At 38.5% G+C, this 27180-nt stretch overlaps 2 protein-coding genes across 20 annotated transcripts in view; both read right to left on the minus strand.

The window, feature by feature from the left end:
- Positions 1–2440: 2440 nt before the first annotated feature.
- On the minus strand, positions 2441–13130 carry slc2a2 (solute carrier family 2 member 2). Its single transcript, XM_042500204.2, has 12 exons — positions 13072–13130; positions 12398–12493; positions 9359–9567; positions 8322–8446; positions 8008–8123; positions 7742–7904; positions 6779–6885; positions 5829–5909; positions 5465–5569; positions 5279–5380; positions 4259–4462; positions 2441–4161 (listed from the first exon to the last, which is right to left on the minus strand). The coding sequence occupies exons 1-12, from the start codon at positions 13084–13086 to the stop codon at positions 3961–3963; spliced, it is 1524 nt and encodes a 507-aa protein (XP_042356138.1). The 5' UTR covers positions 13087–13130; the 3' UTR covers positions 2441–3960.
- A 1151-nt stretch (positions 13131–14281) lies between these two features.
- tnika (TRAF2 and NCK interacting kinase a) overlaps positions 14282–27180 on the minus strand; it is an 81723-nt gene continuing 68824 nt past the window's right edge. For 10 of the 19 annotated variants that reach the window (XM_088087500.1, XM_088087507.1, XM_088087506.1 and 7 more), the window contains 11 exons: positions 26943–27092; positions 26199–26298; positions 25897–26067; positions 25650–25793; positions 25408–25542; positions 24041–24141; positions 23492–23641; positions 22684–22701; positions 20233–20392; positions 19053–19192; positions 14282–17965 (listed from right to left, as the gene is read on the minus strand). In XM_088087500.1, the coding sequence (XP_087943626.1) occupies positions 17882–17965; positions 19053–19192; positions 20233–20392; positions 22684–22701; positions 23492–23641; positions 24041–24141; positions 25408–25542; positions 25650–25793; positions 25897–26067; positions 26199–26298; positions 26943–27092 (1353 nt within the window). In that variant the 3' untranslated portion in view covers positions 14282–17881. The remainder of the gene's footprint in view (positions 17966–19052; positions 19193–20232; positions 20393–22683; positions 22702–23491; positions 23642–24040; positions 24142–25407; positions 25543–25649; positions 25794–25896; positions 26068–26198; positions 26299–26942; positions 27093–27180) is intronic. The other 9 variants (XM_088087512.1, XM_088087510.1, XM_042500192.2 and 6 more) reach the window with 1 other exon arrangement.

Raw genomic sequence — 27180 nt, forward strand, 5'->3', positions numbered from 1 at the left:
ATAATGATGTTGTTTTTAATTTATTCTGTCATTTTATTCTAAATAGAAAGTCAGGCATGTTATTTTTATCTTTAAGGCACAGAAAGAAGGCCAGTGTTTGTTTACACCAGAAAACTAAACAGATGTGATAATTGCACTGGAGAGACAGAAAATGTTACTGAAAGAAATTCTTTAAATTGTCTGCTTGGTATTTGTAATGAAAAAGACATATAAGACAACTATGACAATGGAAAAAAACGGTCCTCTTTAAGAGGTTCCTGTTTTTACCGTTGAAGATGAACAAAGACAACGCCTGTTTCCTTTGTTCCCACATGTGCAGCAACTCGCGGCTGTTTAGCTCAGAGCAAAAATGCAGCATTTATTGGCAAGGGCACCGCCACCTTGTAATTAGTCCTAAACTAGTCCGAGGGCGTTGCTGGGGGCTGTGTGAGAAAGACTGTATCTTTGGGTAAATAGACCCCTAAAGTAACTGTGAGCAGAGTAACTGTGCTCTGGTTTCAGTTAAACAGTCATTGCCACTCTCCCGCACTATGCTCTGCCTGATTTGTTTTTTTCTTACACGGATCTTCTTAACCCTTTGAAACCTGAGCAAACTGGTTTGATTTCTTTTAAAAACATGGAGAGAAGGCAATGAGCAACTTAACACATGGCCCAAAAAATAGCAAGAAGTTAGTAAAAAATTACAAGAAAGTTACCTGAAAATAGAAAATGATCCCCAAAACAGTGCAGAAGATGAGAAGATATGTTTACTTTTTTCCTGAAACATTCTTTCAAATCAATTATAATAACTATTTATATAATTTCCTGGACATTTTTCCTAGTTCTTGATATTTCTGAATAATTCTCCTTCCCTTTTTAAAAGTAATTTTCAGGTCATCATTTTTTGCTAATTTCTTGCTATTTGATGGATATTTATTGTAGGTCAGTGGCTTTTAATCTCTTTTTATCCCCAAGAAACCAAACCAATCTGCTAAGGTTTTAAAGGGTTAAATATCTAGTCAGAGGTGTCTGAACACAGCAAGAAAACTTCTGTTGAGTTAAGTTTTAAAGAGTTAAAGGCACTGGCTGTAAAGAAATAAGGATTCCCTAAAACTTAAGAAGATAAAAAAAGTTTTTGTTTTATTAAAAGTCCCTCTCACAGAAGTGATAAGGCAGGATACTCAACTTGCTTTGTGCAGGGGCTTCTGTTGCAAAATGACAGGAGGTTAGGGGCCATTTAATAAACAAACAGTGCTTATACTTATCAGTCAAAAATGAATTGCCTGTTTTGAACCTTTTAACGTTTGCTGTCCTCACTCATAATTGCCAAGAGGCAAATCCAGTTGCTCAGGTCAGGTTTACACAGGGCGACTCTAAAGTTTGAGGACGTTCAGTGAAGGGAGTCTGGGAAATCTCCCTCTGGCACTTTTGTTTGATAAACAGTTTGCTTAGAATGAATGTCTGACATGTTAAAACAAAAATATGTCATTACCTTATTAGATTTTTAAAAATGAGTGAAATGAATTGAAAAATGGATCACGATTAGCTTCCAAAGTAGTTGTGATGTTAGAATGTTGTGCATACTTGCCTTAAACTACAAAACTAAGGTGATCACAGAGAAACTTTCCCCTTCAGCAGTTGAGCAAAACGCTCGCTGCACATCAGCAGTGTTAGGATCCCATAGTCCCACATCTTCCTGCTGATGTCTAACATTTTATTTCTCAGAAGTTCAGTTTTTCTGCTCAACAGCTTGTGAAAATGCACTTATGGATTCTTTATCATGTTAGTAGTGCATCCCCAAACAAATTTAGATTCAAGGTATTTTTGTGGTGTTTGCCAGCAGATGTTGATGACACAGAGTGACCATCGTGCAATACAAAGTCAGTGGAGAGTAATGAATTGTTTTCCCTGTCAGGGGCAGTGGGTTTTAAATGTGCTCTGTCTCTGTGGTGAATGGCATAGACATAATTGCTTTCTACTAACTCTGCCTGACTGTGCCTCTGATTGGCTTACCATAAGAGTAAGCGATTCTGTAACTAAATATCACTACAGTATAACAACGACTTTGCATAATATAAGAGCAATACTTCTCTTACATTTTGCAGTTTTTTAGCAATAAACCAGTAGAAACAAACTGTGAACACAAGCAAGATAAAATTGAACGCCAGAAGTTGCAAATTTACAAATCCAGCAGACATAGGACAAAGATAGCACTTATTTAGAGCTGTGTGTTTGGGCACCTGATGTATGTAAGACCAATAAGAATTCTCCTTTTAAATAAGAAGCGATGATAGCAGTGAAAGTGAACCAAAGCAAGAAAGCCTGAAAGTCACACCACACCAAATCACAGATGCTGTAAATCTCAATAGAGCTGAGGGGAACATAACTGTCAGGTCATAATTTTTAACAGTACAAGCATCATTTCACTCCTTTCACATACAAATAGTCATGTAATCCAGTATTGACTATAGCTTCTTTAATTCAGTTCTGCAATACATGTTTGTTTAATTCAATGTAAACGTCACTCCATATAACAGAAACACAATCTGCTGGTTTTGTGTAGTTCTCATATTTACGTTTTGACTTGTGTAAAAAAAAACAAACAACCAAACTCCTTAATTCATCAAATAATTATGATAATACTTCAATGATAAATGTGCATTACACTTGACTTTTGAAATACTGACATATGGAAACAACCTTGCACACACAAACAAACCGACCATGCAAATACACAGCTGTTGTTTCAGTAAAGACTTCAGAGATTAAGTCTGAAGAGCACACAGACTGGAGGCAACACACTTTATTTAAGGTCCAGTGTGTAGGATTTAGGGGGATATGTTTGCAGAGATAGAATATTATAAAATAAGTATGTTTTCTTTATTATATGAGCACCTGAAAATAAGAATTGTTGTGTTTTTGTTACCTTAGAATGAGCCGTGTATATCTACATAAGGAGCGGGTCCTTGTCCACAGAAATCACGATGTTGCATCGTTATGTTTCTACAGTGGCCTTGAACAAACAGACCAAACACTGGCTCTAGATAGGGATATTCACATTGTTGCAATGGCCACCATAGTTAGCTGCCTCTTCGCGATGATACTTTTTTTTTTTTTTTTTTTTAGCATGGAACTGTTTTATTCTGTGTTTTTACCTGTTTAAATCACAGAGTCCGTTTGTTTCAGAGAGAAAGGCTTCTATGGGTTATTTGGCGGTAATTTAGAGAAAAAAGTGAGCATACATTAGCCTGCGGTGGGGGGGCACCCATCTCTGACATGCCAAATAGTTTCAGAGAGACACTATTCAGCATTTTCTAAAATACAATTCCCAGTTTAAATCAACAGGTCTGTTTGTTTGTAACAGGAGGAGACCTCTGCCAATAATGTAGCGCTGATAAAAACCACCTGAATGTTCAGCACAGATTTGCAGGTACTGGGCAAGCAGCCCATCCCCAACATGCCAAACAGCATTGGAGAAACACTGAATTGTAACATGAAACTGCTTTATTCAGTGTTTTTATTGGTTTCAATCACCTGGTCCATTTGCTCTGGAGAGGAAGAGACCTCTGTGTATAATTCGGCTCATGGTAAAAACCTTAACAATGAACACTGAAGAAATTCTAACCAGGAGAAGTTTCAGCTCGTTGCAATATTATCAAATATTATCAGATATTATCAAATCCTCACCACTAGAGGCCAACAAAAACCACTAAATCTTACACATTGATGCTATAAAAAGACAAATGTTAAGATGCTAGATGTGTCTTTATTAAAGACGGATCTGGCTTTTCAATGTTTGGTTAATTTTTTACTAAAGTTTGTTGCCTCTAGTTTTTGTGCGCTAGTATACCTTGGACTCAATCTCTGAAGTATCTCCTGATATAAGACACCCTACTTTGAAAACACCGGACAGGCCTGCCATTCCCTTTGAGGGCGGATGAAGCACACTACACCCTTTCCTTCTTCTACATGGCTGCTGTTTTAAGCATCTGTAGTTTTGAGCTGCTGCAGTTCAGTTGCATCTTTGGGGCTCTGTGCCGACTTTTTCCGGCCCTTTTGGAAGACGGCAGAGATCTCCTCAAAAGTTTTGCCCTTGGTCTCAGGGACCCGAAGATAAGTAAACACAGTGAAGCCGAAAAGCAGCACAGCAAACAGGATAAACACATAACAATCCAACCAAGCCTGAAAAGAAAAAAAAAGAAAGAGTCAGGAATGACAGAGTGATTCTGTCTGACTTTGTTATTACAGTACATACAGTATGCGTGTCCCTTCTGCCTACCTGTATATATGGAAAGGTCATGCCTATGATGAAGTTGCTGGTCCAGTTGCAGCAGCCAGCTAGAGCGATGGCTGCAGGCCGAGGTCCCTGACTGAACAGTTCAGCAACGATGAACCATGGAATAGGACCAGGACCAATTTCAAAGAAACTCACAAAGAGGAAGATAGCGGACATGCTGACGTAGCTCATCCATGGCTGTTCAACCTGGAGGCAAGAGAACATCTGATATTCAGGGTTGTTTCCTGATTATTGAAATGATAAAATGCTGTTTGATGAAAAGAGCAAAGTTTTGGAAAAATGGTGCATGCCCCTTTTCAAGCAACTGTTATATTAAACTTGTGCTCAGTTTGCCTTGCTCTTATGTGAGCATCACTAACTATAGTAAATATTTGCATAAACAGTTTAAAAGATATTTTACACTTTCGCATCTATTCATACTGTTGTTTGGGTCTTGAGTGCATAGGACCCATACATTTAAGCAATGCAGATTGATAAATAATTTACTTTTGGGGGGTGAGCTACTGGATATTTTACTTCGTGTGCATTTTCTGCATTTATAGACTTAAGACATGTCAGTAAAGAGAATAACTTATTCTGAAAGAAAGTTTAGGGGGACATCCACACTGATGTAAGTTTTAAGCACCATATATAACTGAATCATGATGGGAATACTGTGGTGCTGACGCTGTGGGATGCTTTGTTAAACTTTCCCAACTTCCCTCCTCACTTGGTAGTTATATGGTCAGGGAGACAGAAAGGAGGAAGCGGTGGGAACAGAGAGAGTGCAATGGGTTTGTATTAGGGTTGTAACAATACACATATTTGTTTTGAACAGTTCAGTACAATGCTTTTGGTTCCCTGCCCTTTTAAAAATGTTTTCAACAAGTATTTTCTGATATAGATAGATAGATAGATAGATAGATAGATAGATAGATAGATAGATAGATAGGACCCATAAACAGATGAAAGTTCGGCTCTAGATTCTGACAAACTAAAACTCCTAGACACAATAAAACAAACCTGGAGTTTGAGGCCCACTGTCATGGCAACGGCACAACAGCACATCCCTCCTAGACCAGCCAGAGTCAGCGTGCGCCTGCCAGCCCTGTCCACTAGAGCAACCTACAACAAAGAGAACACTGTTTATCTGTGTATATATATGTGTGTGTGTTATGCACCTGTATACATGTAAATGTAGCTACTCACAGACACCAGAGTGAAGACGGTGTTGATGGCCCCGACTCCTATAGTGGCATAAACCGGCTGACTGACACCAGCCAGAGTGAAGATAGACGTAGAATAATAAAAGATCTGAAAGCCAAAACAAATATAAAAGGAGCAGTTAGTTATTTTACAGTCATTTTAAAGCAGAGGAATACAGAGTATAGATATAGCTATATATTTTTATGCGCATAAATAAAACCCAGTTACTGCTGCACACATAATTTGCTCTGACAGAGAAACCATGATTTCCCTGATCTTATCATGCCATCAAAATCACTTTAATTTTAATTTAGCAAACTGACTGAGGAGCAGAAAAATGCAGAGTTAAAATTGATTTGCTACTCACCGCATTGATGCCAGATAACTGTTGGGAGAGGTGCATCATGAGGGCAACAAACAGCTGCTGCCTGTACACGGTGGAGCGGATCTTGGAGATAATACAGAAGTGTACAATACCGTCACTGCAATGGTTTTCTAAAACACACGACTGAAATGCAAATACATTATTATCTGACTTATGACCAGATGTGGTTTTCTTGTCCTATCTCTCCTGTCTCGCTTTGTTTTAAATGATGTAGTATGTTGTTGTATGGTGCTGTGTATGAAATAAGTATTTTAATGTGTTTTGCAGACATATTTTGGGTTCATATTGCAGCCAACCAGGCTGGAATGGCTTCATCTGCAGCTTTTTTTTTTTTTTTTTTGTCAGTTGTTTTAGAAAGTGTGTTTTGCATTAATTCAAAGATCTTATAAATGAACAAGTTATTAAGAATTAGTATAACTTAACATTTCAAAATAGTGAGTTGAGTTTAAAATAAATATCAGATTCTTTAGCAATTTCATTGTTACTTTACACATTTTGCCTCGGTTTATTCATATGAGTATTTAATGATGTTATGGTTATTTAAATGTAATACTCTGAGTCTCCAATCTTTCAAGGTTAAAGTCCAGCACTTAAAATTTCACCAAAGCCTCAGATGCACTGTCTGTTGGGACACTGCTTGGAGCCTTTCATTATTTCACTATTTAACTAATGATTTAATATTAACTATCACTGAGTCAATACATGAGATCATCAGTGTACTTTGGTTGGCGATTAGTCAGGACGGTTAAGAGAAACTCAGGACTATTATAATGTAATGAAACTGTTTTAGTGTCTCTATCAGCTGTTTTATTTTAAACCCAATTTTCTCCAGAATTGTCGATGAAAAAGGTCAAACAAAACACACAAGAAATAATAACTAGGCAGCTGTAACAATATATTCCAAGGGAACTTCTTCATGTGCAGAGACTCACCAAAGAAAGGATAGAGACCCTGGGCTCCCTGTCTGCCTCTTCTTTCTCTCGCTTCATCTCCTCCAGATCAGGAGTTGCATCATACGCCCCCTTTAGACGATACAGACCTGCAACACAACACAGAGCAAAGGGAGACAAGAACAAGAATCTGTAAAAAAAACCCAAAAAAACAACTTATTTACAGTGTTGGAAGCTTTGGAGTAGTTTTGCATTTTGTGAAATGTGTATAATTGCTTTCTTTCTGACAGGTTGATGAAAATATAGATACCATTATTAGTGCCCCTCTCAGTTAGGTTAGGTGTATAAAAAGAATCATGGTTGGGCATTGTTGTGTTATGTACTGTTCCATTTAAAGTTATGCAAACATCAAGTTACTTACTCAACATAATGTGTGGATGTGACAACGTACCTTAGATCTCAACTTAAAGATCACTTGCTGTCACACAGCACACAAACACCAATCTCTTAGGGGAAAGTTGTGTGTTTGTTTGACCTATCACCACCACAACATGCCTGCTTACACTGACTTTTGCACTTATTGTGTGTATATCTATATAGATATAGATATTATTACATTGCTATATACAAATAAGTGGTTCAAGTTTGCGAGGGTTGTGAATTCTAGTAGATTTCTTTTAGTATATAGATAATAAGAGGGCATGAGAACAGCTTAACACATCACATCTCATAACATGATATAACTTGTTTGTTTACTCTGACTATCTGTGGACATATTGTTAAAGTGTTTGTATGTGCAGTGTAATGAGTAATGCTAGAACTGGTATTAATGGCATGTTTTCCAACTTGTTGCACTGGAATGCAGCATTATATTTAGCAGCAGTCAAATATGAAAGTGGTATTGATAGAATGGTATTACTGGTATTTCTGAATGATAATGTGTCAATAAGAAGGTGTTAGAAAGAGAGTAAAAGGATGAGAGAGTTGTGAGTGTGTAACTCTTACTTTTTTGAGCCTCTTGCTCCTTGCCTAGTAAAATGTAAAGGTAACGTGGGCTCTCAGGGCATAGAGGCAGCAAGAGGGACTGTAATATGGCTGGAGCTCCAGACAAACCAAGCAACACAGGCCACATATCGTCGTTACCTAATACAAAGTCTAAGCCTATTACCTACATTCACACACAAAGACATACACAGATACAGTTTATGTACTCAGTGTATCATCAAGCAAAGATGTGGCAGAACATATGTGTGTGTGTGAGTGCACCTCACCTGGCTGATTAGGATGCCAATAACAATAGCCAGCTGGTGTAAAGTACCCAGAGCTCCTCTGTAAGCCTTGGGTGCAATCTCTCCAATGTACATAGGAACTAGCCCAGATGTCAACCCTGAAACATACACATCATGAGGACTTTAAACAAACATTAGCAGTTGGATATGTGACAATACAGGAAGGCAATACATTTTGTGCAGTTTAGTAACCCTTTGTAATTTCCTCCTCCTCTTAAAGTCTACAACTCACAGACACTGGAATTCCAACTAAATGATGTGAGCATTACTTGAAGGTTATATTTGCTTTATTGTACCACAGTAAAAGCCCATAACAGCACGGCCAGAGATGACCATGATGTGAGGTTTCCACATTCTGCAAAGACCCATCAGCAGTCCACCTGCTACAGCCAGAACATTGACCATTAACATGCCCTTTACCCTGCAGGACAGACAGAGATAGAAAGGTGGCAGAAGGGGATACAGAAAAAAGATAGACGATAGATAAAGGCATGAGCGCCATGGCATTATTCAATATGGATGCTGGTTTAAAGGGACAGAAATGCTTTTTCCTTTTACCTGTAGTGATATTCATCAGTCTTGATTTTTTTGGTGTGAGTGGCCAAGTGTTGGAAATATACAGCCTGATGGAACATTATGGCATGCGGCGTGTGGTGCTCAAAGCAAAAAAATAAAAATAAAAAATAAACCACCCAAAACAAATCAAAACAAAACAAAACAAAAAAAAAAACCAGCACTTTCTCTTTCCAGAAATCATGACCCTGTTACTCAGTGTAGGAACTACTAATTTTCTTTCCAACTTACTACATCCACCAACCATATCACCACCCAGAGGGACACACACATCTACAGCTAGCTCACCCAGCACTAACTGAAGTAGCAAACATTACAGCTCAGAAGAGTAGATGCATGCTTCCTTGTGTGGTGATATTGTTGGTGAATGTAGTTCGGTAGAAGAAAATGGTTCCTACATGAAACTGCTCATAACAAGGTCTGCAGATCTTCTCGTGTAACTGGGTCATGATTTCTGGAAAGTGACATTGCTGTCAACTTTTTCAAAACTATTTTTTTGGTGCTTTTAGCACCACAAGCCATCTAGTGCCATTGTATTCGAGAGAAGTTAGACATCTTTACCACCCATATCTCCAAAACTCTGCAACTCACACCAGAACAACACTGACAGCATTGATGCTTCAACTTTGAACATTTCCCCCATGTCCTTTCATCAACTACTTTTATCATGTTTTATACTCCATATTTTTTCCTCCTTTATCTGCCAAAACGTTATTCTTTCATTCAGTGTATTTGTATTGTTTTGTCCATCCTCTCTCACCTTCCTCTCATGTCTCCCACAAATCCCACCAGGAAGGAGGATAACATGCCACCGATGGAGAAGATTGCCACCGACAATGACCAATACATGATAACGGCAGGGTGCTTCCCCGCCTCTGAGAACTCCCCTTCCTCTGTGCTGTTTTCTGACAGGACAGCAGCCCTCTCTGACCACACCCCCAGGGACCGCGCATAATGCTTTTCAATGACCTGTGACACAGACACATTTGTGGATAAGCAAGAGGTTCAATCACAGCTTTTCATACACATACACACATCAGTCCATTCTGCTAAAATCTCACTCACAAATATGCATAGTTATGACAGTCATTATACAACAACACATTTTACTAGAAAATATTTCAGTTAAACAGAATGTCAACAAAAATAGTGTTTATTTTGCCAATTAAGTTCAATTATATTTCTTGATTGATTTGATTAATAGTTAAAAAAAAATAGTTATGCATAGTATGCAACAGCAGGCTAAAGCTAAATGTACTTACACATACTCCACCATTTAGGAGGGACCTCATTTACCCTATGACCCCTTGTCCTATACATAAGACCGCCAACATACAAGAAGAGACAAAAAAAAGCTTGACACATTTGCTAAGCAAACAGCTCTCAACAAACACATCCAAAACTCCTGTTTTAATAACTGGGTCTGTCGACAACGTATGTAGGCAGCTTTGTCAGAAAGACAGAAGGAGACAGAAGAACACAAGGCAAGATTGCAGAAAGTCCAGGGAAGAAGTCCAAACAATACAAAGGTCCATGTGTTTTACAGAAAAAGTTCTTCATATACAGCTCTGAAAGTCAGAGGGAAAGAAAAGCTAATATAAAGAGACTCAACATTATCTAAACAGCCCCCTTCGGTTACTGTTGTCAAGCCTGTCAAGCTCTCAGACACATGTCAATATGGTGTTTCCAGCAATAACGGAAAATAAAAAATAGCATATTTCTGTAATAATAGTGCTGATATCAGAAAAAAGCGGACACTAAGGACTACAATATGCATTTGAGAGCTACATTCACAATATAATTTGTAGGTGGAGTATTGAATGAAGAGGGAATTAAAATCGACGGAAAAGCTCACCGATTCCAATGTAAGTGTCAGGCACAGCAAATGATCAAAACTCATGTGAAAGACAAATTTGTACAGGAGCAATAAGGTTGCACAGCAGAGTAAGTCAATATTCATTATTTAGTATTATGTTTTAGCCCATTGCTTGCAACAGTAAATAATCCCACTTCTCCATTTCTTTAAAGTGCTCTTTCACTAAAGACATTTTGACATGTCACAGTGGTCCCAACACAGGTGTAAGTAATGAAATTAATGATGGCTGAATTACATTTAGATGCTCTGATTTCAGGATCCTTGTATCCTGCATGCTTGCCCACCATCTCCCTTAGTGGAGCACGTTAACACTACAGAACCATCGTTAATGTTATTAGTGACACCTGTGCTTTGCCCATGACAAGTCAAATGTTTGCTGAGAGAAAGGCCTAACTACTTAACTTAAAGTTAAAACATAAGCAATTTATAATTTAACAGTCTCTGTTTCCTAACATGCTAATGACACTTAGTGTTTTACCTTGGAGCCGACAAAGAAATTGTTGTGCATTCAATACATTTCATTAATTCAGCTATGAAATATGTTAAATCCATATCTAATGCATCTCCCCTTGCATTTTTGGCTTTGGAAAACCAAAATTACAACACCCCTCTCAAAACAGGATATCTGCCACTGAACTTGCAGGGTCTATATGGTTCTGCATTTTCCCTTATTCTGAAAGCTTGACACACATCTTGTGCCTAGTTAAGGCTGCTAACAAATGACAGGATAGTGGCTGTTCTTGGGAGGAGCTTAACAAATGGGCCAACTGAGTGGTACTGGAATTACTTTTTTTTTTTTTTGCCGAAGTCAACTTCAACCTGGTTCCCATGTCAAAAAGCCAACGGCATTTCCTTTATCTATGTCATACAACAAAACATAAGTGTTTTAACCTTGTGTTAACCACAGACCCTGTTTCAGGCATCTAACCAAAAACCCATCCAAAACAACTGACAAAATGACTTCAAGACCAGGGAACCTGGCGTGCTTAAATGCAAACTCATTTCCATGTTTTGAGGACTCATTCCTGCACCACTCTATCAAGACCATCCACAAGTGGATTCCCGAGGAGACTTTATGGCATCTTTTTGCTCAACAAGGTCCCAACCTTTGAATTATAAGAAAATCCAAAAAGCAGGAATATCAATGCTGCCAGATGCAAATGTGATGGCTTAGACATTTGCATCTGCTGTATACCCTATGTCCTGAACACTGCCCACATAAGGTAGAAGTTTTAATTAGTTGATTCTATGACAGAGATGAGTGTAAACAGAGAGGACAGCATGTCTTTTGCCTGCCAGAGTTTTGATTCCAAGTTCCTCTAGTCCGAAATGTATTCCACAGTGGGGCCAATCAAGGCAGACTTCATCACTAATGCTGGCTGGGATAGAAAGGACATAGTCTGCAGGGGCAGTAAAAGAGTACAATGCCATCTGAACAGCACCATACTGGAGGATGTCCTCATCAAAGCGATCCATGGTGGGTTTAGTGTTGCCTTTCGGCAGGGATTGAAGTTGTGCCAACTGCTTGCAGCAGAGAGAATTTCTGACTTCTCTGCTGCTCCATGAGACATGTTTGGTGGTGAGGCACTCAAAGTGTTGTTCTTTACAGGCCAGAAAATTTAAGACAGCTTGCAAAGTTTCAGATGATCCTCGGAGGGCTAGGCAAGGAAACTTGAGGAAAGTTTGGGATGAAGTTGTTTCTCTAGATACTGAGAAAAGGTAAAACTGTTCGTTGGTGTCTCAGAGTATTATGTCATCTTCAGTGCTGCAGGAAAGTGTACACAGAGAACTTACACCAGTTTTAAAGGACCAGTGGCCAGAGGGTGGAGTAAGCTCATTTTGATTGGTTAATTTGCATGCAAATATCAGTGTGCAGCAGCAAGTAGATGGTCAAGAAAGGAAGCAAAGTCTATGTTTATGTACCTTCTGGGGTGCGTTGATGACTCCAAGACTATAGCCATACTGCAGAGACCCGAGAGCTGCTGTGAACACAGCCAGGGCTAATGTACCTGTTAGCTGCTGCAGGAGTGAGAGGTAATCATTTAGATAAGGACACACACATCAATGCATGAGCAACACTCACACAAGCAAGACCATGAATCATTCAGCTGTACTTGCATAGTACATAGTTACAACTAAAATCCCATATAAAAGTGAAGAAAAAAATACTTTATCCATATTATTGATAGATTTCTTGTGGAAATCTATCAATAATATGGATAAAGTTTATGCATCATTTCTGACAGTCAAAAGAATGATTATATACATAAGTTAAAAACTAAGGATTCCCACAAAAAACATTTTGCATGTGCTATAAATACGTTTTGATTTTGTTATGGCACATAAGATTTAAGTCATTACAATCTCCTAAATGACAATGCAAACACAGAAAACACTGATGAATGAAGAGCTGGCTGTTCCTTCAGGTCTGTGTGGGTAATGTAATCCTGAGTGTCTAAAGCTTCATATGTCAGCAATATACAGTGAGCAACCGCCTATTTGCAAATATTTCTTACATAATTTAGAATAAAGAGATAGAATATACAACTGTTTCATGAAAAACATGCAAAGAATGTATTTGCCAAGAATTATCTTACCTTCCCCGACTCCATGATGGGTCCAGAGTGTCAGCCAGGTTGGTAATGATCAATGAAAGCAGCATGCTCGATCACGCTGTGTACACGAACTAATCAACAAACACATGCATGCACACACGCACATGGACACACACACACATACACACACTCATAGATCGACAGTGCTTAAACAACTGTTGACACATAACTGAAGCAATTTTTGTGTTTATTTATTAAAATGATAATCACAGTGACCAAACAGTTTGACAGTCTGGATTCTAATTCTGGATAACACTGGTTTCTCGCTGGTATGTGGGGAGTTTCATGCTAGAATATAATGGACAATTACATACCATATATTGTAGGCAATAATGGTATGCAAAATTACTGCCAAATAGTCGATCAATGTTGGGATTCTTTGTTAGTGATATTGACATTTAGATACTGTTCTCTCCCTCTCTCTCTTTCTCTCTCAAACACACTCACACTTGCTGTTAATGATATACTTAGAGGGACGGACAAAGTCTGAGGGTCAAGGATGATACAAATGTGCACACTTGCAAAAAAGACAGACTCTCACAAACACATCCAAAAAACTAGAATTACCACCTCTGAGCTGCTTCCACAAACCAGTAAAGTTGAACTTAAAGTTTACATCCATAAATGTGAAAACATGGATGTTTTAGACACATCTTCAACCCCCCAACACAGAAGATCTATGCAATCAGTACAGTTGGACACCCAAGATTAGTGTCACCTATTCAATATCTGACAAAATGTCTCCCTTTGTTTCTGAAATTTGTGTTTAATTTTATCATAATAAGCATATAAATTATTGAGTTATGGCCAAAAACATGTTTTGTGATATCACAATGACCTTGGCCTTTGACCTTCAACCACCAAATTCTATCCAGTTCATTCTTAAGTCCAAGTGGACGTTTGTACCAAATTTGCGGAAACTACCTTGAGGCCTTCTTTAGATATCATGTTCACAAGAACGAGACAAATAAAGTAACAGTGACCCAAGCTTTGACCTATGACCACCAAAATCTTATCAGTTCATTTGAAGAAATTTGCCCAAGGTTTTTTTTGAGATACTGCCTTCATGAAAATTGGAGGGACTGATGGACGGATGGATGGGCAGACAGACGGGCAACCCGAAAACAAGCGCTGAGGCATGAAATAAAAAAAAATAAACAAATAAAAACGAAACACAACTCCAGAACCAGCATAATTCTCTAGTTTCATTTATTTCTCTCTTACAGCATCTCTTTTACAAAACAAATAAATCCCAAAACAGGACATTAGTAATGCTCTTTCAAAATAAAGAAAACAGGAAATAAACAGAATAAAGAATACAGTGGTTTCGTCTTTGAAAGGAGAGTCCTCAGTGTAATGACCGTCAGCCTTTTCCAATGGGAAGAGTGGATTTCGTGATGGACAAACATAGTAATAATGCCCCATTCACACTTGCTCAGTAACCACAAGTTCAGATGCATGCGTGCACACACACACTTAGGGAAGACAGTGGTTTTCTTCAGCTCGGTTTTTTATTGCTAAAATGTTAGCCTGCTCCCCCTAACAGAGATTGGTGGACCTAACATACGGCTGGCTACTGTGTGGATGCGTAAAAAGTATTTGAAAATGTAACTTAAAAAAATAATTAAATTGACATAAACTTGATTGAAATGATCATTACATCATCAGGGAATGAGTCTATTTTTTTGTTTCGCCTTATGTTTGTTAACCATAGGCAGTGGCAATCCTTGAGTCTGTGGGCGCCAAGCAAAGAAGCCCATGGAGGTCACGCAGTGACTAGAAGGAGCCCCACTTAAGGTTTTTGTAGGGAAGCAGTGCTGCACTGTATAGTGCTTTTATGGGAGGTTATTGAGTTGTCATTGCAAAACTAACCATGTGAGTGGCCATTTAAGCACCTTTTCCCAAATGTTTTTTGGGGGGGCTCAAACATTTGCCTGGTCTGCATCTCCTGTCGGTGCACCCCTGACCATAGGCCAACATGCCAGGCCAAACCCACAGTATATCAACCAGAAAAAGGACTAATCTGCATTACAGTGCTCTCCAATGTGGATGAGTATGCATGAACTAGTCCACCCTCAAGCATTATAAATTTAACACAGTATGTATTTATGATCAAGTTGTATTTAGAAAGAAATGTTTTTTTTTTATATTAACTTACTCCTTTCAAAGAATAAATCAAGTCTTAAAGGGTAACTTCAGTACTTTTCAACCTGACCCCTGTTTTCCCATGTTTTTGTGTCTAAGTGACTAATGGGGAAACAACAATTTTTGAAATATTCCAGTATTGAGTGAGACAAGCTGCAATGTAGCCATATGTGCTCCATCACTTTACAATCACATACAGTGCTTGTTTTTGCTACTGCTGGACTCAGATTAAAGAATAACATCCCTTTTGTTGAATCAGAAGCAGCCCCAGAACTGCTATCGGCAAACTCACCAGACCCCATTCAAATACACAGTAATTTTAACATGAATACAGCCAGCACATTTTCACATCTAACTGAGAGTATAATGAGTTTATTTCAACCAAACCAGAGTTGGTGATTTTTGGAACAGTGGAAAGACAAACCAAGATGCTTTGTGTGAGTTGTATTTTGTTTCAGTTTGCTTTGAACAAAGTGTAGTTTATGATGGTAAAACTACTGTTTATTTAAAGGGAGTCTTGTGTATCTAGTGATAGCCATTTTGGGGCTGGTCTGGTTAAAAAAAAGGATCTTACCCTTTAATAGAAATGTCTATCTGTGCAGGATCCTTTCTATAACGTTGTCAGCCTGTCAATGACCAAAACAAGCACTTTTAGTGGACCTAATTTTGAACGTGCATAATTGCCCCATGTGGTTACATTGCAGCCTGTTTTTCCATTGCTGGCTGCAGCACTCTAGCTGGACACTGGACCAGTTTTAAGAATAGTTGTCTCTATTAGTCACTTAGACACAAACACATGGGAAAACAAGGTCCAGGTTGAAAAAACTAATAAATACAAAAGTTACCCTTTAAATTTGTTAATGTACATCTCTGTTAGAAGAGACAAGAATTGGCAATGTGTTAAACGTAGACATCAACACTCACAAAAAAAATAAACAGTGTAAATTAACCATATAGGCAATAGAATTATTAATTAAAACGTGAGCAATAATATTTTGGCCTCCTTTTTTGTTTTGCTTACATCATGCTAGGCACTGTACAAACAGTTACGAGCCAAAAATCAGAAGAACCAATCAGGGAGGAGCATGATTCAAAAGGACACCACAGCTTTCAACAATGAGTGCTTCCACATGCACACAGTATTCGGGATCGTAGCTCAAATCCTGTTGAGGTTGTATTCAGGATCTTCCCAACAGCAGCATAGCTGTATTTGTGAATAGCCAAAACACTACTGTGTTAAAAGGAAACAGAAAAACACTCCAAAAAACAAAATCAGCTGTTAATTTTGCCTATCTTTAAATGCTAGGTGTTCACACACACCAACTCATAACATCAGACTAAGAAGATAATATCATAAATCTGCATGTAAACACACTCAGTGTTGCATTCAGGTAAAAGTTCACGCACAGACTGAATTATTTGACTCTTTTTTCTGGCCATAGATTTCAGTGTCCCGCTTTGATTTAACCTTGATTTGAGCGGGACTCATTTCAACATGTCACACACACACAAACACACACACTTATGCACACATTCACACACACCGACACACGCTCCTGATTTCAGAGACACAGATGTGCTGTACATTTCATCACGCTTCAAAGACTGACCGGCTAGGTCACAGAGAAAAAGAAAAGAAATCAAAAGAATGAACAGAATGATGCTCTCATTGTTCATTTAATATTACAGTATATCTGATGCAGCACCTTCAGAGTTTAAAGAGTGAAGACAGAAAGATGAGAGTGAGGAGGGGGAGAAAAAAAAGGATGGACCAGTGATTTCATTTTAAAGGGACACAGAAATCATCTTTGCATACTGTGACAACCCGCCTGTGACAGATCGTCTCACACGCATCTCTATCAGCCAGATGCGATCGAACACTAAATCACAACTCTGTTTGCTCAGGGCTCGAAAAGATGGCGAGAGGAGGAAGTTCGAGGAGGAGGAGGAGGAGGAGGAGGAGGAGGGGACAGGGGAGAAAGAAAATCAATCAGGCTGTCTGCTTTCACTGCTGACATCCCGAGTAGATTTGTCATCCCTCGGCTGCCCCTGTCATATTCACAAGTATATATTTGAATTTATATTAAATCTTATTCATCTATCCCACCGACCTTTGAGGTGTTAAGTTCTCCGGGAGTGAGCCCAAACATGGCAGATAGGAGGGAAGGAAAATAGAGGACATGGGTGTCGAAGGATTGAAAAAGTGATGACTAGATCTGCCGGGAAGGACAGGAGAAGAGGATTAAGACGTGGAGACAAGAGAGACAGAGGGAGGCGGGTGTAAAGTGTATTTCTACAGCTGCTGAACACTTGAATGCACTGGTCCGTTTGGAGACAGACAGAAAGGGAAAAGTTACAGAGACAGAATATTTGGAAAGTCAGTGGCACCAGTTTGCCAGTCAGTTGAGTAACAATGGCTTCTGCACGACCCGACGTAATCTAGGGTAACATGTCTCTTCATTTTAGAACAGGTCTTTGTTGTTTTTCTCTACGATTACTTTTTTTTTGTTTGTTTTTGTATGCGGTTTTAGTCTCTCCTGTGTTAAAAGAGTTCACTTGTGGCCTCGCGGTCAATCTGGTTCGTTTGTGAGATGTGCATGGGCAGGCCAATTGGAGAGTGAGGCAGAGAGGACAGTGGGAAGAGCTATCACCAGTTCATCATCGAGCTTCTGTTGAGGGTCATGAAGAAAACTTGGCTGCTACCCCCAGAACGCACTGATGCGAAGAATACCTACAGAGAGAGAATATTACAAACATACATAATTGTTTTCTTTTATAATTATATCACAAATAATGATGCTTTTCTTAAATGTTATTTTTAAGTAAATTATGTTTTTTTTTAAGAATCAAATAAAGGGACAGTTCACCCTAAAGTCATAAACACATATTTTCTACTCTTACCTGTCGTGCTATTATTAATCTAGATTGTTTTAATTTGAGTTGCCGAGATTTCTGCCTCCTCTCCAGTATAATGCAACTAGAAGGCATTCAGCTTGTGGTGCTCAAAGCACCAAAAAATACATTTGAAAAACTGCAGTGTCTCTTTCCAAAGCTGTGAGCTGTTACTTAAGATGATCATCAGACCCTGTTGTGAGCAGTTACATGTAGGAACTATTTTCTATTTTAAACTATACCCACCAACCGCATCACCACAAATTTACCGCTAGCTTTGATAACCACAAGCAGAGTGCCATCTAGTTCCATTATACTGGTGAGAAGAGACATCTCTATTACTGATATCTCCAACACTTGGCAACTCGCACCAAATCAATATTGAGTGATTAATCGCACTTCAGGCAAAAGTCAAAATATGTGTTTTTGAATTTCTGTGCTTACATTTGAATAAACAAAGTTGTATCTAGAAAACTCCTCATAAAAACATAATGTACATTGTCAATAAGCTTTTCTGAGCTTGACAATAATAATAATAATAATAATAATAATAATAAAAAGATAGACAATAATTTTAAAAAAGTTTAAAAAATAAAAATAGATTTAAAAAGTTATACAACATGGGACAAAAGGAGAAAGAGTACAAATTTAAAAAAAAAATAAAGTGTGTAGTGACACAGCATCAAAAGTTTGCTTTTTGTTCTATGGGCCTGATTGATTACAAGAGGTCTTTAAACAACATGTGTCTATGCGTGTTTTTTCAGTATTTTCTCACACACAAACAGCAATCAAGGCAATAGAGGCCAAGCATGTTTCTTTTTTATTGTGTAAATTATTATTATTAATTTATTGTACTCCAATAATTTCCCAGCCACAGATAGACAGAGAATAACTGATAATCAAAAAGTGTTGTTTGGTTTGTTTACCTTGTCGTTCCGCTCACAAAGGAATTTGAGTCTCTGGGCTCTCTTGTGCATAAAGACTCCATCCAGATGACCTGTTTCCACAGAGCGGATCTCTATGGCTTTCTCACCCCAGCCCATAATCTGATTAGAGTGGATGTAGGCTTTGCAAGAGAAAACACAATATATCGTTAGAACAGGCATCCAAACACACAACACAGATTCCAGATTCCTTTGAACAAGCCTCAATAATGGCAACTTTAAAAGTGTTACACCACTAGCTGTCACATGAGGGCAGTAAAGCACAGCAAATAAAGCGCTATTCTCTCTTCAAACAGACCATGCACTGACACATTTCTTTGTTAGACCTTTGATCTTTGTGTTCCCCCCTATCTCTCTTCATATATACTTTCCATCTTTCTCACATAAAGTTAAATAGAAGAGTTAAAATAAAATAAAGTGCTGTCATAGAAAGTTAAATAAAGTGCTGCTATAATATAAAATGTAAAAATAAAGTTAAATAAAGTAGCAACTGTCATACCATAAAGTTAAACAAAGCGCTCATGATGAAATTAAATAAAATATTGATATGATAAAGTTAACTGAATCACTTATAATCAAGTTCAATAAAGTGCTGTTATAATATAAAAAATAAAAATAGTTAATAAAGTAGCTACTGCCATATTGTAAAGTTAAATTAAGTACTTACTATAAAGTTAAATCAAACCCTGTTATGATAAAGTTAAATGAAACACATATAATCAAGTTAAATAAAGTGCTGTTATAATACCCCCGCTCCATCCTCTGGAAGCATTCTTCTGAAGACTGATGCTATAAACTGATTTTTTTATGCAATTAAACCTCAAATGAACCCCCACAAGCACTAAGAACACTTTTGATCTGTGCTGCAACACACACACACACACACACACACACACACACACAAACACACACACACAAACACACACACAAACACACACACAAACACACACACACACACACACACACACACACACACACACAGAGAGAGAGAGAGAAATGGGTACAAGCATATAGTCATTTAAACGTCTTAACTTCAAGTTTGGTTTATCATTAATTTACATCTTTGAAGTGAGTGTTTCCCTGTGATGTTTTAATGACTCCAGTGTTGATAAAAATCCATTTAGATCAGCTAAACTCATAAAAATAAGAGTGTGGGACATACCAACAGAGGTAGGCATCTCTCCCCACTGTAGCACCACGTCCTTGGTGATTCGCCCGTAGGTGTTGACGTAGACGCCCTCGTCCTCGTAACACAGCAGCATCTCCATCCCATCAGTCTTAGGCAGCACCACGATGGCATGGGGCGTCACCTGACTCTGGATCTGTCGATGATACACACATGCAAACATTTAAGGGACTTTAATTAAATCTGTCAAATTTAATCATAATCTACTGTAGATTAAAATATTACAGAGGGTTCATCACGGGCGTTTAATGCAAGAGAATTTGGCATGCTCTTTGGCATTTTTTGGATCGGCCCACACGCTGTAATCCTCTAAAGAGCAAGTTTGCCGACATTGACAAGGCTGCCAGATATCAGGCATCAAAAGGTTCAGACTTTGGCTTGTTGTCTGAGAACCCTTGTTATGTGTAATAAGTGAATGGACAAACTGAAGCACTTTTCTTTGACCTTAATTAACAGGAAAAACATCAGAAGAGTCAGGGACAAAAACACACAGACATAGCTTGAATCAGTGCACTTTACCCAAAGTGTAGCCCAGAGACCAGCCCCAATGTTAGTGCCGGCAGTCTCCTCAACAGTGCAACTCAGAACTACACTTCAGGAGCACAACAACAGAACATATCAGTAGAACGAGTGAGTGATAAGGTGGTGAAAAAACTCATCTTAGCCCACAATAAACTGCATTTATTGCACATAAGAACTCTGCAAAATGGAGCTCACGTTACTGTCGCTCTTCTGCTCACTCTGACCACAGTAAGGAAGCAATTTACACATTGTATCAGATATGCAAACAGTAGCACTATAACCCAACAAAACCACTCTGATTATATCACGCTGTGGTGTTGGTTGTTGGTGAGAGACAAGTGCAGTTTTTGGAATATTTGCATCATGGCTCCAAAATGACTAAATATCTCACTGGTGGTAGTACAGACCAAATCACAGTGTTTGTTTACAATAACTTCTGGTTAGAAAACCCTTGCGTCATGTACATTCAGCGAAACAGAGCTGAGCAAACTCTGTCCACACTGATTAGTTTTTAGCCAATTTAAAAAGTCAAGCCAGAAAAAAAAAAAAATATCAGTTTATATGTACACTATAATTAGAATATTTCAACTGCCCAAGGTTCCAACATATTTCTACAAATGAATTTCCTTAACTTTTAAATGATTTTTCCATAGAATTTCACCTCATTTCCATGACCTAATTTAAGTAGTTTAAATAGCATATATAGAGATACAACTACAGGTACATTATTAAACATGCACTTTCTAGCATTTGCGGCTAAGCAAACCATAAGTACTTTAACTTTAATCGCTCATTAGACATTCCCGCTGTAACCTAGCTGCATAATAGACCAGACTGGCACAAACAGGTACCTCACAAAGCCTTGGTTAATTGGCTACATTACAGCTTTTTGGCATTTTCTTGTTTCTCTCCTGATTTGGCAGAGTGTTTCTGTCACCCAAAAGGGGGACACAGCCTGGGTAATGATGCCATGCTGGTTTGGTTTTTGGGTTTCACATGATGTGAGTGACATTTCAATAATCAGCAGTGCAACACTAGATTTTAAATTAGTAATACAAGGGAAGTATTTTTGCTTTAAAGTAGCCATGTTTTGGGGATTTTAACATATTTTAAACAATGGCCAAAACAATATATATTTAAAACATTACCAAAACATTCCGGTAATTCCAAACCATTTCCAGGTCTGGGAAACAGTTTTTCTAATTTCAAAACTTTCCCAGGATTTTCATGACCGTGGGAACCCTGACTGCTTTTTTTACAATGCTGTCAGACAGCCCTTTCTGACTTGGAACTGAAATTGAGTTGTTGCTCTACCTCTGCCAATTGGTTATTTATAAAATAAAGCCAAGAAAACATTCCAAATAGCATACATGTAAACTAATATTGATTATTTTTTTTTTGTTTTTAGGTGGCAAAGATATGTTTTGCTGCAGCCCCATCCATAGCAATACCTTGTTTAGTGTCCATACTGCTAGATTTGGATCATTAAAGTCTCTAAAAAAGCAACACAGTACATAAATAAATGAGCACAGCAGAAACGTCAGTTGGGTCTGACCCACCGTGTTTAACTAAACATCTTTAAATGTTACGGGTACAGTAAAAAAATGACAACATAAATAAACAAGTTTGCAAATTTCACACACAATTGCCAGTTGTCTACCCCGAAGTGATTGTGTTTTAGTCACAGTGATTCGGTCTGTACAGCTTTTCAGAACCTCGTTATGTCTCATGTGGGTAAGATGAATTGATTCATGCAACCTGTGTCTAGCTAAAGTGTCCATTAATCTCTACTCTAATGAACAGTACTGCACACAGACACATGTAGTACTTCTGTGCATCCACTATGGGTTGGTTTTACTAAAGGTCTACTGGTTTAGTCTAAAAGGGTGGATGGCAGGATGTCACCTTCGTCAGTTTGGCACACTGGAAGAGAAGTTGGCAGGGAAGGAGAGAGAGAGGAAGCATGGATTAAAGGCAAAAATCATTTTTAAAAAATTAAATAAGTCTCACGGTGCACTCACTGTAAAGCACGGACTCAAATGAACACGGGCTGCTATTGCGTGCCCTCGCATCTGTATCCGCTGGTTTGTATTTACTGAAAAATTGCCACTAAATCAAGAGTTTGGCTGGACTGTGTTTGAACTTGATTTGGGTAAGAGCGTGCGATTAGTGAAGCCACCACGGAACAAACTAATCTGCATGCAAGTACCAAAAAATTATTTGCATTTCAAGCACGCACATGGTCAACCACTGAGTGTGTACCCAGCTTCCATGAGTGATTGAGAGAAATTTATAACTGATGGGTATAAACAGGTATACTTAAAGAGTACTTCAGTAATTTGAGCTTCCTTCTGTGTGCTGTGCATAGATAGTCTGAGTCCAATGCACCAAATTTAGCAAACTAAAAAAAGTATCTGATAAAAGACTTGAAACACCCATCAATCTTTTACTTGCCAGACAGCAAATCAATCAAAGAGGTAATTTGTCAAGAAAAGCCATTGTATTTGTAGCAGCTATTCCCTGTGAGACACAGCTGTTTGTGAGTCACTGTTGACCTTGGGACAGGAGGAGAACAGCAGGTACTACAGTAGGAGTTGGGTAATGGGTTGAGCCATTCTTCATTTGAATTCATTAGACATTGAGACAAACATGTTGACTGAAAATTTACAAAAGACAAACACTTGGATCTACATGAGCATAGTCCTGCACTTACATGTGAGGGGATGTAGATGTCGTAAGGGTTGCCTGAGTCCACGTCGATGACATGGAAGCCCACGCTGGAGCCGTAGATGACCTTTAACCTCTGACCCTCCTCCACCGTGAGGTCAACCAGCTGGGGACGGTGCTGTAGCTCAGTGAATGACTAAAAAAGTGAGGAGGATGAAGTGAGAAAGACAAAGTCAGAGGGATTAACAAAAAGACAATAAAATTTGTTAACTGTCAACAGTTGATAATAACTGCATCACAAAACTTCTTGTTTGCTTGGGGTTTTTTTTGCCGCGGCAACATTAATAGGTTAGAGTCGCCACATGGTTCACAGCTTTAGACTATTTTTTCAGTGTGATGCTCACGCTGTCAGCAAAAATGGCAGTAAAAATAGTCTTTTGATAAAAATATTTACATCATACCACCTTTCACTACAAAATATCTGCAGGGCGATGTTGTTGATAATGCATTAGCTTTTACTGATTCATAAATTAGTGAAGTGCTGTATGAATCTTGTTAATATGTGTGAAGTGTGTGTATGTATGTGCTTTCATACCTTAAAGGCCATGAACTTGTGGTAGGGTTTGGGAGCCCAGGCATAGATTTCCACAGAGTTCTTCAGAGCAATCACCAGGAACTTAATCCTCTCATATTTTACTGGACACAAGACAAAGACATGACTTTTCATTTTGAAATGTCAATAACATTTTTTTTCCTAATGTTATTAAAAATGGTCTCAAATATCAATATTTATCAAGGTATTGTTTCAAAGTTAGAAATTCTAGTATCATGACAGTACTATAACGTACATTAGGACTGTTTTAATTTTATAATAAAGATACATCTAATATATTTGATTCCTCATAATTAGTATCATATTTATCATAAACCTTGTCACTACTCTCCTCACTGGATTAAATGTCCGCATTTAATGTGAAGAAAAACATAAAAGGCCAGAAAATATTCTTGGGTTTGTACATTTTTGGTGCATCAAGCAACCTCCCTTAACAGCTTTAAACTGTCAAATCTGTAAGATGCAGTTGAAAAATCAAAAATAGCTTTCAAAGCAACTTTATGGTTAAGTTTTACAGCCTACTGTAATATTTTACCTTAAGACTACCTTTTTTTTTTGTATTACATTGTATCTGCATAGCACACGTCACTTGAATATAAAATGTTATCCTCTCCTGTTGAAATTTTCCCAGCTGTGTTGGGGAGGGACTTAAGAAAACAACCTGTCAGACAAAACCTGCATATCTAACCTTATTTGTCCCTACAGAACCTTTAGGCCTTCAGACCAAGTCAGAATCAGGCATAAATTTCATCCTCTGAGTGTCTAATCCAAATCAGTGTATTTATTATAAAATGCACACACATACAATACTGTGCAAAAGTCTTAGGCCAATGTAAATTTGTTGTTTTAGAATACAGAAAATACAGAGAACATGTACAAAGCATTATAACACCAAAAGAGTCAGAATAAAATGACCTCTTCCAACTGAAGTCAAGATTTGGTATGAAACATAGAATCGTGCAACTGTGACAAAAGGAAGCTCAAAAAATCAATACTGAGCTTCAGACATGTCTTGAATGGAACCTGGTGTAAATACACCAGAAAAGTGTAGTATTTAGAGTATAGTATTGTAAATATCATGTTGCCTGCTCAAGAGAGTTCAACACATGCCAAGTGGAAAAGGGAGTTCAAACTAAACACTTGCAACTTTAGCCTATCGAAGTTGTTTTATTCTGAAATATTTGCATTTGTAATGCTGTACACATATTTCCAGTATGTTGTTGTTTTGTTGTAAAGAGATTACTGAGAAATACATATGTACAGTCATTATAACCTTGCTAAAATAACAAAGTTTAAGGTGGCTGAGGACTTTTACACAGTACTGTACATACAAACACCAAGGACCTTACCAACTTTATAATGCACACAGCCCTCCAGTTCCCCGACTGTAATCCAGCCCTGCTTCTTCTCAACTTCTGGGTCGTTGTGTAATATTCTGTTCCTCAGCCAGGACAAGTAGTAGACACGCAACTTATTCTTTTTCCCTGAGAGGGGAGAGATAAACAGGTGGAGAGAAATGAGATGGGTTTTACAGGAATCAAATCCTAAGGGTTAAAAATGTGGTGTATGTGTGTATAAATATTAGACCTACCAGATATGGTGACGAGCACATTGAGCCCCTCCAGCACGTCCATCTGTAGGAAGCGCCGTCTGGTGATCAGGTTGTAGACTTTTCCCTGTCCACTTCGGTCAAGCAGCATAAGACCGTTCTCTGTCCCCACCAGCAGGTTCACACCTAAACACATACATACACACAAGAGTCAGACACACAGAAAGATGCACAAAAACAGTCCAAATGTTCTTGTTTTGGAAGGAAGAAGAAGGATGTTCTCTCCTACCCCAGAGAGCAGCACACAGGATCTCTGAGTTGAAGCGTTTCTTATATTTGCGGATCTCTGGTGTGTCGCTGTGGGGTCTGATGTTGGTCGGGTTGACATTGACCACAGAGATCTTCCTGGCTTCGTTTAGTCTGGCCTGCTCTTGTCTGAGCAGCTCATTAGCAAACATGGCTGGGATACCATAGAAGTGAAGAGAGATGGTGAAACAGAGAAAAAGATAAATTATTTGATTTTTTCTGACAGTGCAGGTTATAAAGTTAGCAAACAAGAAGTTAAGGTTAGATATATTATGCTTTGCCGACCTGCTGCTGAGTTCTCATCATCGTTTTCACTTGGGGAGGTTTGATAGACACGTGGATCAACAAATGGGGTGAAGGACGCTTTGGACCCGCCGACACCAAACTGTAAGATAAAAATTAAGAAGTAAGAAGCCAGCAGCAGCCTACCCTAACATATTACTCAGAGTTGCTTGAATTTATAGCAAGGACATGTTTGTGGGGTACTTAAAGGGACAGTATGTAAGATTTAGAGGCATCTAGCGATGAGGACTGCAGATTAAAACCAGCTGAAACTTCTCCCATGCATGAACTCAAGGTTAGGATTCCTTCAGTTTTCATTGTTAAGGAGGTTTGCGCTGGAAGCCGAATTATCCACAGAGGACTCTTCCTCTCAAAAACAAACAGCCCCATTCATTTAAACTGTTAAAAACCCTGAATAAAGTGGTGTCAAGTTAAAAAAGCTGTATTTTTCCAAAGCTGTTTGGCTCAGGCCGCTTTCCCAGCACCTGTTAATGTGTGCTCATCTTTTTTTCCTGATAATTTAAGATCAAGAAGTTGAGGAGGTTTTTAACGGTAGCCTAATTATCCACAGAGGTCTCTTCTTTTCCGAAAACAAACAGGCCCGCTGATTTAGAGGGGTAAAAATACTGAACAAGGCAGTTTTTGCAATGCTGTTTGGCACCTTGGCATTTATTCAATCTACATCCATGAACAAGTGTGTGTGTGTGTGTGTGTGTGTTTGTTTGTATGTATGTGTGTGTGTCTGACCTCAGCCATGTCGCCCAGTTCCTGCAGGGCTGAAGTGGGTGTGGCTGAGGGAGAGTTGCTCTGCTGCACCAGGTCAGGGAGGTTACCATGGTTACTGTGATTCCCGAACCCATTACTCTCAGTGTGGCTACCTCTCCTCCTCTCCTCTGCCTGAGAGACAGAAAAAAGGAGAAAAGAGTTGAAAAACAAAGGAATGGAGAGATATAATGTTGAGAGGAGGGTTGAGAAGTAAGGACAA

This window comes from Plectropomus leopardus, chromosome 14, assembly GCF_026936395.1.
Source record: "Plectropomus leopardus strain MGB_pleo_1.0 chromosome 14, ASM2693639v1, whole genome shotgun sequence".
NCBI classification, from domain to species: Eukaryota; Metazoa; Chordata; class Actinopteri; order Perciformes; family Serranidae; genus Plectropomus; species Plectropomus leopardus.